Source organism: Nyctibius grandis, chromosome 11, assembly GCF_013368605.1.
Source record: "Nyctibius grandis isolate bNycGra1 chromosome 11, bNycGra1.pri, whole genome shotgun sequence".
Classification (NCBI taxonomy): domain Eukaryota; kingdom Metazoa; phylum Chordata; class Aves; order Nyctibiiformes; family Nyctibiidae; genus Nyctibius; species Nyctibius grandis.
Window position 1 is genome coordinate 6,506,660 of NC_090668.1, and position 12,449 is coordinate 6,519,108.

The 12,449-nt window shown below is 61.2% G+C and overlaps 1 protein-coding gene across 1 annotated transcript; it reads left to right on the top strand.

Annotated features, from left to right (window-relative positions):
* The first annotated feature begins 1,994 nt into the window (after positions 1-1,994).
* CSK (C-terminal Src kinase) lies at positions 1,995-12,449 on the top strand. Its single transcript, XM_068410943.1, has 13 exons — positions 1,995-2,259; positions 7,358-7,436; positions 7,777-7,890; positions 8,263-8,375; positions 9,094-9,313; positions 9,794-9,887; positions 9,967-10,032; positions 10,172-10,271; positions 10,409-10,499; positions 10,747-10,820; positions 10,924-11,119; positions 11,351-11,437; positions 11,518-12,449. Exons 2-13 carry the CDS (start codon positions 7,422-7,424, stop codon positions 11,698-11,700), a joined length of 1,353 nt encoding a protein of 450 aa, XP_068267044.1. The 5' UTR covers positions 1,995-2,259; positions 7,358-7,421; the 3' UTR covers positions 11,701-12,449.

Below are 12,449 nucleotides of genomic sequence, written 5' to 3' on the forward strand. Positions count from 1 at the left end.
GCATTTCTGGTGCAAACAGATGCACGAGCTGGTTTCGTTTCCTCCCAGGCCTGCTCTGCTCTGGGGCTGCGCGAGGACGAGCCTGTTCCCCACCTCCCCGCTGCCAAACGAACCTGCCGGGCCCCGGGGGAAGCTCGGGGCTGCGAAGGCCCTGGGGTGCCCGACTCCAGCAGCGGGTCCCAGGCTCTTTCCCACGCGCTGTAGGGGCGAGGATGTGCTCCCTAAAAATAAGCCGGGATTTGCAACCTGCTCCCTTGGCCGCTGGGATCTCCCTGGCTCTGTCCCCTCGCCCCCTTCGCAGACATCTCCATCACCTCTTGCCCGTCCCCTCAGCCCAAGGAGAGCACCCTCCCCTCCCAGCCACGCAGGGCCAGGGCTCAGGCTTGGGTTTTGAGCAGGATTGGGGCGGAGGTGAGGGCTGGTGGTTGGGAAGGGCTCCTGCACCCCCCACAAATCCTTGGGGGTATCACGCTCAATGCAGGGATGTCGGCCGCGATCTCTTCCCACGCAGTGACATCCTTCAGAGGAGCTGCTGGCATCGTTCCCCCCTGGGTTTCTGGTCACCAGCACCTCGGCGGGGGGATGCCGAAGCACGGGGAGAGGTGAGAGGTAGCCAAAAAGCGGAGGGAGGCCCGTGCCCGGGCTTCCTGCTTTGCCGTACATGGCGGCGGCAGCGCCGGGGCAGGAAGTGACAACCCCCTCGGTGTGGCGAGGCACCGAGCAGCCCGCGGCCGGCGTGGCCTGTCCACGCAAAGGGGGTCCCTGCCCCAGCACCCACGAGCCTGCGCCCTTCCCCGGGGATGGGTGCGCTGGGGACCCAGCCAATACCTGAGCATCCCAAGGGAGCAGCGTGGCAGGAGACAAGGAAACGTGCCAGGATGCCCAGACGCTGTTTCCTCTCTCCCATCCCTCTTTCCATCCTGTTCACTTGCGGGGTGCAGCCGCCTGCAGCGGGGTGCTGCCGTCCCTCCCGCACCCTGCGGCCTCCCAACGGTGCTGAGATGCTGCAGCCAGCAAGGGAGGGAGACAGCGGGGAGGTGTCCAAGCCGGGGCTGGCCCTGGGCACCCCGCTGCAGCCGGGCCCCGCCACCCTCACCCCTAGCATCATCATCGTCATCATCATCATTATTGTTGTTGTTTCTTGCTGTTGATATTATATTATAGAATCATAGAATGGTTTCGGTTGGAACGGACCTTACAAATCAGCTAGATATGATATATTATATTATATTATGTCATGTCATGTCATGTCCTATCATTATATTATGCTATTACATTATATTACATATTACATACTACATATTACATTATATTACATATTACACTATATTATGTCATATCATATAATATCATATCCTATCATTATGTTACATTACGGAATATTACATTATATTACATATGACATGTAACATATTACATTATATTATGTATTACGTTATATTACATTATATTACATTATTATTTTGTGATCGTTTTGTTATTTTAGCATTTTGTTATTTATTATTATTATTGTTTTATTCACATTTTAGCATTCTTTTAGTACTATTTCCATATGATTTCAGTACTAAGTTGCTCCCACGCGAGCATCCCCCGAGCAGACACCCCTGGTCCATGCACGAACCCAGGAGACGCTGCGGGGCCGGGGATGCGGGTGGGCAGCACGGCTCGGTGCGGGTACCGTTACGGGTGCGAGTCCCGGTGCCGGTCCCAGTGCCGGTGCGGGGCCTGGTACGGGCCCCGGTGCCGCTGCCGATGCGGGTTCCGGCCTGGCGCGGGTGCGGGTCCCGGTGCCGGTGCAGGTCCCGGTCCCGTTGCCGTTGCGGGTCCCGGCGTGGCGCGGCGGCCCCCGGCAGGTGGCGGCCCCGCGCCGCTCCCCGCCGCGCCGCGCCGTGCCGAGCCGGGCCGGGCCGTGCCGGCGCAGGCGCGCTGCTCGGGGCGCTCCGATTCCGGGCGCCGCTTCCTTCCAGCAGGCCCCGCCGCCCCGGGCGCACCCCGCGCCCCTCGCCCGGCCCGAGGCGGGCGGCGGACGCGCCGCTCCCCCCGCTCCCCTCACCTCCGCCCGGACCCTTCCGCCCCGCCGCACCGGGCTCAGCCCCCACCGGGCGGCTGCTCCGGCGGCTCCGGCTTCCTCCGCCCCTTCCGCCCCCCCCCCCCTGCCCCGCGCCCCCCCCCTCCCCGCCGGCCCAGCCGAGCCCGGAGGCCCCCGGCAGCGCCGCATGGAGCAGCCGGCGGCGGGCTGAGCCCCCTGCCCGGAGGGAGGTGAGTACCGAGCACCGTGCCGGGGACCCCCGCTGCCCCGGGAACCGGGGGGAGGCCCCGGGGGGGGGGCTGCTGCTCCGCCCCACCCCGCATCCCCCCGCGTCTGGGGGCAGCGGCCCCTCCGCGCACCCCGCGGCGGCGGGCAGCGGGGCCGGGAGGACGGCGGAGCGCAGACAATGGGGCCTGCGGGGCGGGCCGGGGCCGCGGGATGGATGCGGGGCGGGGAGGGGGGGGTCCGGCCGCCTCCGCGCCGCTTGTCCTGCTGGGTCACCCCATCCCGGGCCGCTTCTGCCCAGCCGCTGTCCCCAGGGACCCCGTCACCCCCAGCCGGGGGGGCCGCATCCAGCCAGGGCAGGGACCCCGGCAGCATCCCCCTCTCCTGCCGCCTCACCGCCAGCCCCGCTGCCCGGCGAGGGGCCGCCACCGCATCCCCCCGCCCCAACGCAGCCCATACAAAGGCCGGGGCCGGTCGGGTACCGTGAGGCCGAGCCCCGAGGTGCTGGCGGGGTTTTTGAGAGCGGTTGGGGCGGAAGGAGGGAGCTCAGCTCGGGCTGGGTGTCAAAAGGGGCTGGCAGCGATTTTTTTTTTTTTTTAATTAATTTTTTTTTTTTTTTTTGGTCAATAAGGCGGTGACGGGTTATTTATAGCCACGGCTGTTGCTCGTGGGTTTATCGAGAGCGAAAGGGGCCGTGCCATGGTGTGGGGGGAAAAAAAAATAGTTAAAAAAAAATTACAATCAAAGATGCGAGGGCCGGGGAACGGGAGGAAGGGGATGGCTGCCTTCCTCCCCGGGCAGAGGGGATCTCGCCCCCAACGCTCCCATGGGGTTTGTTCCCACCGGCCCCCCGCAGGAGCCTGTCCCGACCCTGAGCGGCCGATGAGCTCCGTGGGAGCACGGCGGAGGGATGCAGAAGGTTTCGGGAGCATCCCCAGGAGCTCCTCATCCTCCCATCCCTCACTGAGCGTCGGTGGGGATGAAGCAAGGCCTCGTGGGGAGCAGCACTGGAAGAAGCCCCCCGGGATGCTGTCCTCATGAACCCCGGGAGTTTGGGGTGTGCTTTGCCCCACGACTGCTGCCTCCCCCCTTGTCTTGTCAGCTTTGGGTGGGTGTTTGCAAAAAAAAAACCCTTTCAACCGCATCCCGGCGTGCCCCGAGCCCGCGCCGGGGCGGCTTCACCAGCAGCCACGCCACGTGCCCATCCCCAGGGATGCCCTGACACCCTCCGGGACGTGGGAAGGGGGTGCCAGGGTGATTTGTGGGGTAACGAGGTGGGGAAAATCATCCCGATGAGGTTTTTTTGTAGGTAAGAGGAGAAGGACCAGGAAAACCTCTCTGTGATGGGGAGACCGGGAGCAGCATCTCTCCAGGCCTCCACCTGCCTCCGACTATCCCCCAGGCACCTTCTGTGGTTTGAACAGCATCACCTTCTCTTTTTCTTTTTAAAAAAAGAAAAAGAAACCCCCCCAAAAAAGGAAGGACCCCCCCTTTCCCCCAGCAGGGCACCCTGTGGAGGCTGGGCCGGGGGAGCGGCAGCGAAAGCCCCACTGCGAGCGCAGCCAGCTCGCTGATGAGATAAAGGAGGAGCGTTTTCCTTTCGATTAGAGTAATCGTAGGTGTTACTTGTAATAACAGGCGATAAGATCTTTTGGAGAGAGCGAGGATGTTGTCTGTTTTGGGGTTGGGTTTTGTTTTTTTTTTTTGTTTTTGAAGTTTAAAGAAAGTGGGGTTGAGCGCTGGGAGACGTTTCGGTGAGGGCGAGATGGATGGATGCAGATGGAGCCTGCACGTTTCCGACGGGAATGAAGCTTTCCTACCATCGGCATCTAAACTTTACTTTAAAACAGAGTCATCCTTAGCTGGTGCTGGGCAGGGTCTGCGCCTCGTTTCCCTCCGGCTAATTGGGTTCGAAATGGAAATGCGGCGTCTTTCCCCCAACCCGTCCCATGGTACCGGTGCTCTTCGGCTTGGGGGTCCCAAAATGCCCCCTGGGCGCCGTTCCCAGCCTGCCTGCGGGTTTGGCCCAGAACGATTTTGGCAGGAGGAGGAAATGCTGGGGATTAATGAGAGGAAAAGTTTCCCCCGACTCGTTTCGCCGGTGGAATTATCAGGGTGGCAAAGGTATTTGCTTTGCCCACCTTCGCGGACAGCTTGGGGCTTTGCTCTCGGCCATCAAGCTGGGCTTCCCGGAGGGAAATCCAGGAGAAGGGCTCGGAGAGAGCCGGTGGTGACCAGCACGTGCCCCGGCCCTTCCCGGGGCGCAGCGTCGGGCTGAGGTTCCTCACCGGGGTGCCCTGGGCTCGAAGGATGCTCGGGCGGAGGGTGCTGAGTTGCTTGCGCTGCTCCCAGGCTGCTTTTTGAATTATTATTTTATTTTTTTTCCAACCTGCTACGCATCCTCCTTGGGGAAGCGCCTCTGCTTTAGGAGGAAAGGGACCATACGGGTGTTTTCCTGGAGCTCTCCGGCGGGGAAGGCGAGGGATGCTGCTGCCTTCAGGCTCTGCATCCGCGCCGGCATCACCGCATCCTTCTCCCGACCCCGGCATCCCGTAGGGATGAGCCCCGGTGGCGGAAGCGAAGGCGGCACGAGGTTAGGGCCGGCCTGGGTAACGGCAGGTGACGCTGGCTGTCACATGAGGCCACCGCAGGCGGCGGGTGCCTTTGGGGGGCCAGTTGGCAGCGGCCCCGCAGCTCGGTGCTCTCGGGGACGTGTGGTTTCCTCCTCTTCGGAAAGCCTGGGCTTTGAGGTAGAAATTAGGTAACGATTGAGGAAAAAAAACAAACAACCAGAAAAAAAATCAGGCTGCTGCTTAAAAGGAAGAAGGTCTGCGCCGAAATATAGAAGGGGGGGATCAGGGGTGCCGTTAGCCACCTCCTGTAAAACCGATAAGGAAATTGCTCGTTGCTGTATTTATAACAATGCCACCGCCCCATGCCATGGATTTCCACAATCTGGGAAGGTAAAAATGCTGGGACTGGCTGGAGCGTGTTCCTCTTGGCAGGGTTTGCCGGGACAGTTTCCTCTTTTTTAAAAGAGAAGGAAAAAATACTCTTTATAAAGGCTCAAAAGCCCAGAGGCAAGCTATCAATTTTGTATCCTCTCCACATTTATAAAACAGAAACGCCAGTGACATTCGTGAGCTGAAAGCCCAAACAACTGGCCTTCGGGATTGGAAGGATCTGGCTCTTAGGAGTGGGGGAAAGGGGCTTTTCCAGCCTCCAGAAGGGCTGCGGACCCCTGGGCATCCCAGGTGATGCTCCCCGGCATCCCAGCGCAGCTCCAGTGGGCTCTGGGGTCACGTCTCAGCCGAAACCTCCATCCTGCTGCTTTTTTTTCCTCCTTTGGTTATTTTAAAACAGCGGCGGCGGAGCGCTCGGCCGGTGTGAAACGCTGACTCGGCGCTTTGGGGCTGAGCTGCTCCTTGAGCAATACCCTGGGCCGGCTCCTGCTCGGCGTCCCCACGGGGTGCCGGGTGGGGAACGGGGCCGAAAACCCCGGCAGTGGGACATTCCCTCTGCGGGGACACAGGGGAACTTGCTCTTAAACTGGCTCTTTGCAGCCTTTGGCCTCCAGGGACTGATGGAGGGGTGTAGTTTATTCCCTATTTTGCTTGGACTGGAGGAATCAGGACCCTTTGCTGAAATTTTTGCTCCACGCCGGGTGTAAATTCAGGATTTAACCAAAAATCAGCTTGAAAACCAAGAGGGTTTGAGGCGGGGATGTTTCAGGGGGCCGCGTTCCCGGCTGGTGCTCTCCGGTCCAGCATCATCCACCCTCCCTTGAGTCCGCGCCACCTCCGTGGCAGCATCCCCGGGCTCGCAGATGCCATCAAGTTGGGTTTGGGTGCTGTCTCGAGAGGCTTTTCTTCATCAACAGCCTCAGGGCTGGCTGGGAAGAAAACCAAGCTGACACACGGGGCCCAGACGCTGCGGTGACGGGCTTCACTGAAAACCCTGGTGCTCAGCTTCAGGTCCCCAAACTCTGTCCTTAGGGTGAGTGTCTGAGCCTCGGTTTCTCCTTTCTGATACCAAAACCGAAGTGACTCGTGGCGTGTCCCCGCTCTGGGGGGAAGGTGAGGGAGGTGGCGGCAGCGTGACGCCTTTTCCGGCGGGGTCCGGGCATGGCTGCGGTGGAAACGGGGCCCCGTTCGCACCCGCTCTCTTCCTCCCCATGGTTCTGCCCCTTATCTTCTTCCTCCTCCCGTCTCGGCTGGCCTTGCCCCTCGTTTCAGTTCCTCCTTCCCAAAATATTTTGAGCTGCTGACAGCGGGGCTGGGGAGCGATGGCCGCTGGTGGCCCCGAGTCGATGCCGATGGGTTAAGAAATACCCGGGTGGTTTTCGGGGTGCACGGGCAGGGATGCCCTGCCCGTATCCCGCTCCGTGCCCCCCGCCTGGCGCGACCCCAGCGCCCCGGCCCAAGAAAGCCGGGTTTGATGCCGGGGCCGGTGACTTCATCTCTTCCCCGGGGGTCAAAGCAGCGAGAATAAAGCTGGGTTTGTTCCCCTCCCACGCGCCGGGGCAGGATGCGACCCAGCCCGGGGCCTCGGGGTGCTGCCGAGGGGGAGCACGGTCAGTGCATCCCCCTGGGGTTCGGGAGCCGGCGGGAGCTGCTGTGTCCCTGGGTTTGATCCTGCAGGAAACAGATTTATTTTATTTCTTTTGGATCCCAGGGCTGGGTGTTTCCACACGTGGCTCATCAGGCGCCGTGGGAGAGCGGGGCTGCAGCCGTGCAGCCCCCGGTGCTGCTGGGGAAGGGAGTAGGATGGTGGCCTGGGTGTGAGCCTGGGGCTTGGGGGAGCTGCTCCTCGCTGGCCGGATCCCCTCGCCACCCCGTGCCTCAGTTTCCCCCCTGGGTGCTGCAGGGCCCACGAACCGCCTTGCTGGCAGCCCCCAGGGGTGGGCGGAGGAGGCTTAGTGGGATGAGGCGGGGGGGATTTTGGAAGCGGCGCCTCGGACAGGACCTGTTCCCTTCTTGGTGACAGGAGAGATGCTCGCGTGGCCCCAGGAGCATCCTTTGAGGGGGGCTGCTTCCCACACATTGTCCTTACGCAGCCCTCCCCGCCCTGCCCGGTTCTCAGTCGTCCTTTCCCCCTCTCCAGGTCTCATGGTACCAAGTGACGTGTCCCCCCTGTGAGATTCACCCCCCGCCAACCTCCTGAGAAGATGTCAGGGATGCAGGTGAGCGCCGGGTGGGGAGGCAGGGACGGAGCAGGCTCTCCAGCTTCTCCATCTGCTTCAGAGCTGGCCCCAGGGCTGAGGAGGGACATGGGGACACTTGTCCCTGTGTCCTTGCAACAGCCCAGCACCGTGGGGACCTGCGGGTTTGTGTGTGTCCCCCATCCCAGCCAAAAAACACTGTCTGAGCCCCCCCTGCTGCCAAAAATCCCCCAAATTACTACTGGTTTAGTGGGTTGGGTCTGCATCAGAGGGACAGGTGCCTGTGGGGGGGTCCCCGTGGGTCAGGGCGGTTTGGGGGGGGGATGAGATGTCCCTGACGCCGTCCCCCTCTCCTCGCCAGGCCGTTTGGCCGTCCGGTACAGAATGTATCGCCAAGTACAACTTCCACGGTACCGCCGAGCAGGACCTGCCCTTCAGCAAAGGAGACGTCCTCACCATTGTCGCTGTCACCAAGGTAAGGCCATCGCCTCCCCGCGTCCCCCCCAGCTGCTGCATCCCTGCTGGGATCTCCACGGGGTGCCGGGAGCATCCCTGCATCCCGCGACACCGGTGGGGATCCCCGTGTCCCACTGGAAGTCCTGCAGAGCCAACGGGGCAGGAATGGGGCCATGCGCTCGGTTAATTAATTCACAGCCTCGTTAGTTAAGGTTCCTCCGAAATGTAAGCGCCTCCTGGGAGGCAGAGGATGGAGGGGAGAGGCTTGCGGTTGCTGGCTGGGAAAGGAGGGGCATCCCTGACACCCCCTGGGTTCCTTTGGTGGCTGTGGTGGAGTGCCACCATCTCCGGGGACCATGGGCTCATCGTGACATCCCCGTCGTCCCCGCAGGATCCCAACTGGTACAAGGCGAAGAACAAGGTGGGCCGGGAGGGCATCATCCCCGCTAACTACGTGCAGAAGCGGGAAGGAGTGAAAGCTGGGATCAAGCTCAGCCTCATGCCGTGAGTACCCACCGAGGACCCCGTTGTCGCTCCTGGGGGATGCCACCGAGGTGGATTTGGGGGGAGCTGGCTTGGTCCGGAGCATCCCCGCTGTGTCAGACCAAAGACCTGGTTGACCCCGTGTCCAACAGAAGCAAGATCCTTAGAGAGGTTGAAGGCAGGAAGGGCAGGGGCTGGGGCTTTCCCAGCGGCACTGGTTTGGGATCCGCTACTGCTGGGGAAAGCTCTGAGCACCTTGGAGCTGCCTGCAGAGCTGGGAAGGTGATGGGTGGGGGGATGGCGTTTCAAAATGGGTCTTTTACCCAAAGTGGGGTTGTAAAGGGTGCTGGGAGAAAGAAGCGGGGTAGGAACAGGGTCTGTATGGGAAGGATAGTGGATAGGTGGGCAGATGGATGGAGAGATGGTGTTGGTGTCCCTGCTGCATCCCAGAGCCACCAGCAACCCCCAGCCTGGAGGAGCCGGGGCTGCCGTGGGGAGGAGGCCCCCAAGGGTGTGCGGAGGGGCTGAGCCCAGGGCTGGGGAGCAGGACGCGGTGGAAGGAGCCGTGTTGTGGGGTGGGTGAGGGGAGCAAGGAGGAGCACGGGCAAGCTGGCCCTGTGCAGGCAGGGGTTGAGGCTGCTCCACGTCCCCATCACCCTGCCCACAGCTCCCTGGCCCCACGGGACCCTTGGGCCAGCGCATCCCCGGTCCTTGACGTACCCTCTGTGTCCCCTCGCAGGTGGTTTCACGGGAAGATCACGCGGGAGCAGGCGGAGCGGCTGCTGTACCCACCCGAGACGGGGCTGTTCTTGGTGCGGGAGAGCACCAACTACCCTGGGGACTACACCCTGTGCGTCAGCTGCGAGGGGAAGGTGGAGCACTACCGCATCATCTACTCCTCCAGCAAGCTGAGCATCGACGAGGAGGTCTACTTCGAAAACCTCATGCAGCTGGTGGAGGTGAGATCTCGCCTGCCCAAGGGAGCTGCCACCGCTCCTGTCCCCCTTGGCCACCCTGGGGATTATAGATTTGAGATCTGGAGGTGGGGGGACATAGGGGTCAAAGCCTGTGGGGCTGCAGGTCTGGAGCCCAGGAGCTGGTGGGACCTTCTCTGCTGCTCTCGTGGGTTGGGGCTCCTGGGGACAGACCCCTGGGGCAAGCAGGGGGACAGGGGTAGGATGAAGGGGGTGGCTGGGTGGGCAGGGCAGGATGCGCAGGGGATGGAGGGACCAGGAGGAGGGGACAGGACCCCCCCAAGCCCCCGCTGGTCCCATCTGCGGCCTCGTGCTGCCACCTGGTGGGATCCCAGAGCCCGGCATCGCCTTGGCGGGGACCCCCCCACCCCAGGGTGTCACCCCCGCACCGCCACCCGTCCCTACTGACCCTGACACCCCCGCAGCAGCTCTGCCTCTCACCCACCCCTTCCCCCCCCACCCCAGCATTACACCACGGACGCGGACGGGCTCTGCACCCGCCTCATCAAACCGAAGGTGATGGAGGGGACGGTGGCAGCGCAGGACGAGTTCTCCCGCAGTGAGTGGCCGTGGCCCTTCCCCAGCTCCTGGGGACCCCCCCAGACCCCCCTCACTCTCCTTTTAACCCCTCCCCGCAGGCGGCTGGGCCCTCAACATGAAGGACCTCAAGTTGCTGCAGATCATCGGCAAAGGGGAATTTGGAGGTGAGCGCTGCGTCCCCAACGCTGTGGTGGCCCTAAGGGGTGGGGGGGCTCCTCTGCAGCCCCCCCGGGGTGATGGGGGGGTCCCGAGAGGCCGGGATGCTTCCCAGCACCTCCCGTGCCTGTCTTTCCTGGCCCGCAGACGTGATGCTGGGGGATTACCGAGGGAACAAAGTCGCCGTGAAGTGCATTAAAAACGACGCCACAGCGCAAGCCTTCCTGGCGGAGGCGTCGGTGATGACGTGAGTGTTACCGGGAGGGGGGCAACGGGAGCTGGGGGGCACCTCCATCCATATGTGGTCCCTGATGCCCCGTGGGGACCGTGGGAACCCCCCCCTTCTCCCCCAAACCCTGCCCTGAGCCCTCCTGCGCCGCGCAGGCAGCTCCGACACAGCAACCTGGTGCAGCTCCTGGGGGTGATCGTGGAGGAGAAGAGCGGCCTTTACATCGTCACCGAGTACATGGCCAAGGTGAGACCCCCTCCGCGGGCACCCGCTCTGCCTCCTTCACATCCCCACAGGGTCTCAGGGCTTCACCCTGGCAGAGCCAGCTGGGTCATACCAGCTTGGGTGGCATCTCCCTGGGGCCACCATGATGTTCAGGGGTGGCATTGCTGGCTCCGAGGGAGGGACATTGCCCCCAGGTCCTGCCCCACGTGGGAGTGGGAAGCAGGTGGGATGCTGACCCTGATGGCACCATCCCTCTCCATCCCTCCAGGGCAGCCTAGTAGACTACCTGCGGTCGCGCGGGCGGTCGGTCCTCGGTGCAGACTGCCTGCTCAAGTTCTCCTTGTAAGTACGGCACCAAGGGTTGGCCGTGCCCACCACCCTGACCCGCATCCACCAGCGTTTGGGGGCCACCTGGCTAAGCCTCTTCTCCTCCCACCCCAACCAGAGACGTCTGTGAAGCCATGGAGTACCTGGAAGCCAACAACTTTGTCCACCGAGACCTGGCGGCGAGGAACGTCCTGGTCTCGGAGGACAATATCGCGAAGGTCAGCGATTTCGGGCTGACCAAGGAAGCCTCCTCCACGCAGGACACGGGGAAGCTGCCGGTGAAGTGGACGGCACCAGAAGCACTTAGAGAAAAGGTGAGTGGAGGGTCTCTGTGCTGGGGGGAAGGGGACACAGCCCAGGTTTGGAATCACAGAATAGTTTTGGTTGGAAAAGACCTTTAAGACCATCAAGTCCATCCCCACTTCCCTCTGTCTGACCCCGCAGAAAAACATCTGCCCTGAGGGTGAGGGAAGATCTGCTGCCCCCCCCCACCCCATCCCTACCTGTACCCACTCACGGAGCTTTTCTTCCCCCCCCAATCCCAGAAATTCTCCACCAAGTCGGACGTGTGGAGCTTTGGGATCCTCCTCTGGGAAATCTACTCCTTCGGGCGAGTGCCTTATCCGAGAATCGTAAGTGAGGACCACCCCTGGCTGGGTTTTTTTTTGGGGGGGGAACCACCCTGACCCCCCTCCCTGTCGTCCCCACCCAGCCCCTGAAGGACGTGGTGCCCCGCGTGGAGAAGGGCTATAAGATGGATGCCCCCGACGGTTGCCCAGCCGTCGTTTACGAGGTGATGAAGAAGTGCTGGACCCTGGACCCCAACCACCGGCCGTCCTTCCACCAGCTCCGCGAACAGCTAGTGCATATCAAAGAGAAGGAGCTCTACCTGTGAGGGGAGGGGGGGCTCGCCCGCCCCGGCAGCCGCAGGGGACCCGCGCTGGCTTGGGGGGGACGCGCCGGGGTTGGGGCAGCCCCCCTGCCCGGCCCCACCGCCAGGAGCGGCCAGGAGGGAGCCCTGGGGGTGTTTCCACACCTCCCCAAATCTCCTGGTTGCTTCCAAACTTCCAAATCAGTCTTTTTTTTTTTAATTATTTTTATTTTTATTTTTTTTTGGCAGATTTTGGGGTTCGGTTTGGGGTTTTTTTGGGTCTCCCAGGCTCTTTTTTTTTTTTTTTTTTTTAATTTTTGGGGGTGTTTTTTTTTTTGTCATTTTTTTTGTCGGTTTTTTTATTATTTCAAGCAGGGCCCAGCTGAGCGCCGGGCGTTTTGCTAAAGTACGAATCTTATTTTTTAATGTAATTAAAAGAAGAAAAAAAAATAAAAAAAAAAAAGAAGAAGGTTAATAAAAGAAGAATAATAATAAAATAAATAAGCCAATGAAACGGACACACGAAAAGGAAACCCCAGCGACAGAAGTGATGGTTCAAGGAGACGCCGGACCCGCCGCCCGGTCGGGAGAGCGCGGCCACGTCCCCACGAGATGCTTTTTTTATTTTCTTTGGGTTGTTTTGCTTTAAACTCGTTGCAATGTTTGCATGCTGTCTCCAGAGGCCTTTTTTTCCAGTCCTGTCCAGTGCTTTATTCTCATGTAATGCTACCGACTGTGAGATTAAAACTGTAATTAAAAAAGAAACACACAAA

Coding starts and splice junctions, on each gene's coding strand:
- CSK (XM_068410943.1), top strand. Junction 10,500..10,746: donor TCACCGAGTACATGGCCAAG/GTGAGACCCCCT, acceptor CCATCCCTCCAG/GGCAGCCTAGTAGACTACCT. Junction 10,821..10,923: donor TGCCTGCTCAAGTTCTCCTT/GTAAGTACGGCA, acceptor CACCCCAACCAG/AGACGTCTGTGAAGCCATGG.